Source organism: Eimeria mitis, genomic scaffold (genome assembly GCF_000499745.2).
Source record: "Eimeria mitis Houghton genomic scaffold, Emh_scaff983, whole genome shotgun sequence".
In the NCBI taxonomy this organism is placed as follows: Eukaryota; Apicomplexa; class Conoidasida; order Eucoccidiorida; family Eimeriidae; genus Eimeria; species Eimeria mitis.
The window spans coordinates 2212-3602 of record NW_013577226.1 but is presented as its reverse complement, the minus strand read 5'-3'; the positions used below and the strand labels follow the sequence as shown (position 1 = coordinate 3602).

The 1391-nt window shown below is 52.2% G+C and overlaps 1 protein-coding gene across 1 annotated transcript in view; it reads right to left on the bottom strand.

The window, feature by feature from the left end:
• The window catches only part of EMH_0026710 (uncharacterized protein), a gene marked incomplete at both ends in the record, with an annotated part of 5373 nt that overhangs the window by 1883 nt on the left and 2099 nt on the right, over positions 1 to 1391 (bottom strand). The window contains 3 exon segments of the mRNA XM_013502657.1: positions 571 to 651; positions 655 to 929; positions 1150 to 1213. Of these exon segments, the coding sequence (XP_013358111.1) occupies positions 571 to 651; positions 655 to 929; positions 1150 to 1213 (420 nt within the window).

The window sequence follows — 1391 nt, the reverse complement described above, 5'->3', positions numbered from 1 at the left end:
AGCCCCTGCATATACTGCTGCCGCTGCTGCTGCTGCTGAATATGTAGAGGAGAAGCAGCAAAGCCTTGCAAGTGACCCTGCTGCTGCTGCTGCTGCTGCTGGTGCGCAGCAGCAGCAGCAGCAGCAGCAGCAGCAGCAGGGCCTCCTAGTGTTTCCGTGCGTATCCTTGCTGCTGCCTGCGCTGCTGTATCTGCTGCAGTTTGCGTTTGTGTTTCTGCCGCCTCCGCAGCAGCAGCAGCAGCAGCTGTTGCTGCTGCTGCTGCTGCTGCTGCTGCAGTTTCTGTTTTTTTTCTGGGTATGGGGCGCTCATACAGCAGCTGCTGCTGCGCCTCAAACTGCTGCAGCAGCTGCTCCACTATGTCGCAGAGGTCGCATGCATCAGCAGGCGCCAGGTGTATATCCACCCCAATAAAAAGAGAACGAGTTATGCTGCGGAACAATGCTGCTAGACGCGGAAACCTATACAAACCACAAACCACAAACCACAAACCCTAAACCCTAAACCCTAAACCCTAGATTGTAAACGAAGAAGAGGAATGGGACACAGATAGATAGGGAAAGGGATTATACTTTTAGCAATAGCAACGTCAATCCTTCTGCTGCTGCTGCTGCTGCTGCTGCTGCTGCTGCTGCTGCTGCTGCTGCTGCTGCNAGCTGAGCAGCAGAAACTTCTCTTTGCCTTTCGACTTGTGTAGACATGTGTGTTGCTGCAGCAGCAGCAGAAGGGTGTGTTTCATCAGCTGCTGCTGCAGCCTGCTGCTGCTGCTGCTGCTGCTGCGGTCCAGCAGCAGCAGCAGCAGCAGCAGCAACTCCCCCTGGCTGCACCACCAACCGCGTCAGCAGCTGAGCTAGCCGCCGAGCCCCGCTTAGGTCTGGCCTCCACCCAGCAACGAATATAAACAGAGCCAGGGCGTAGAAGTATGCATTCTCTATACACCACAAACCCTAAACCCTAAACCCTAAACCCTAAACCCTAAACCCTAGTGCCAGTCTGATTCAATCCATTCTATAGAAACGAAAAACACAAAATATGTACATGCGGGGAGGATGCTACAACGCTTACACAACAAACTGGAGGTGACCAAACCCTAAACCCTAAACCCTAAACCCTAAACCCTAAACCCTAAACCCTAGAAAGCAAGGACTTACCCGCGTGGAGGAACAGAGAAGAAATGTTTGAGAGGTTCATAGAAAACAACTCTTCTCGCTCATCCTGAAAAAAAAAAACATAAACCCTAAACCCTAAACCCTAAACCCTAAACCCTAAACCCTAAACCCTAAACCCTCGAATGCTGGGCAACAGCTGCGTCTTAGGGTCGCTACGAGGCCCCCTAGTGTTTTGCTGCTGCGGGTTTATTGTTTCGGGTTGGGGTTCGCTCTAAACCCTAAAC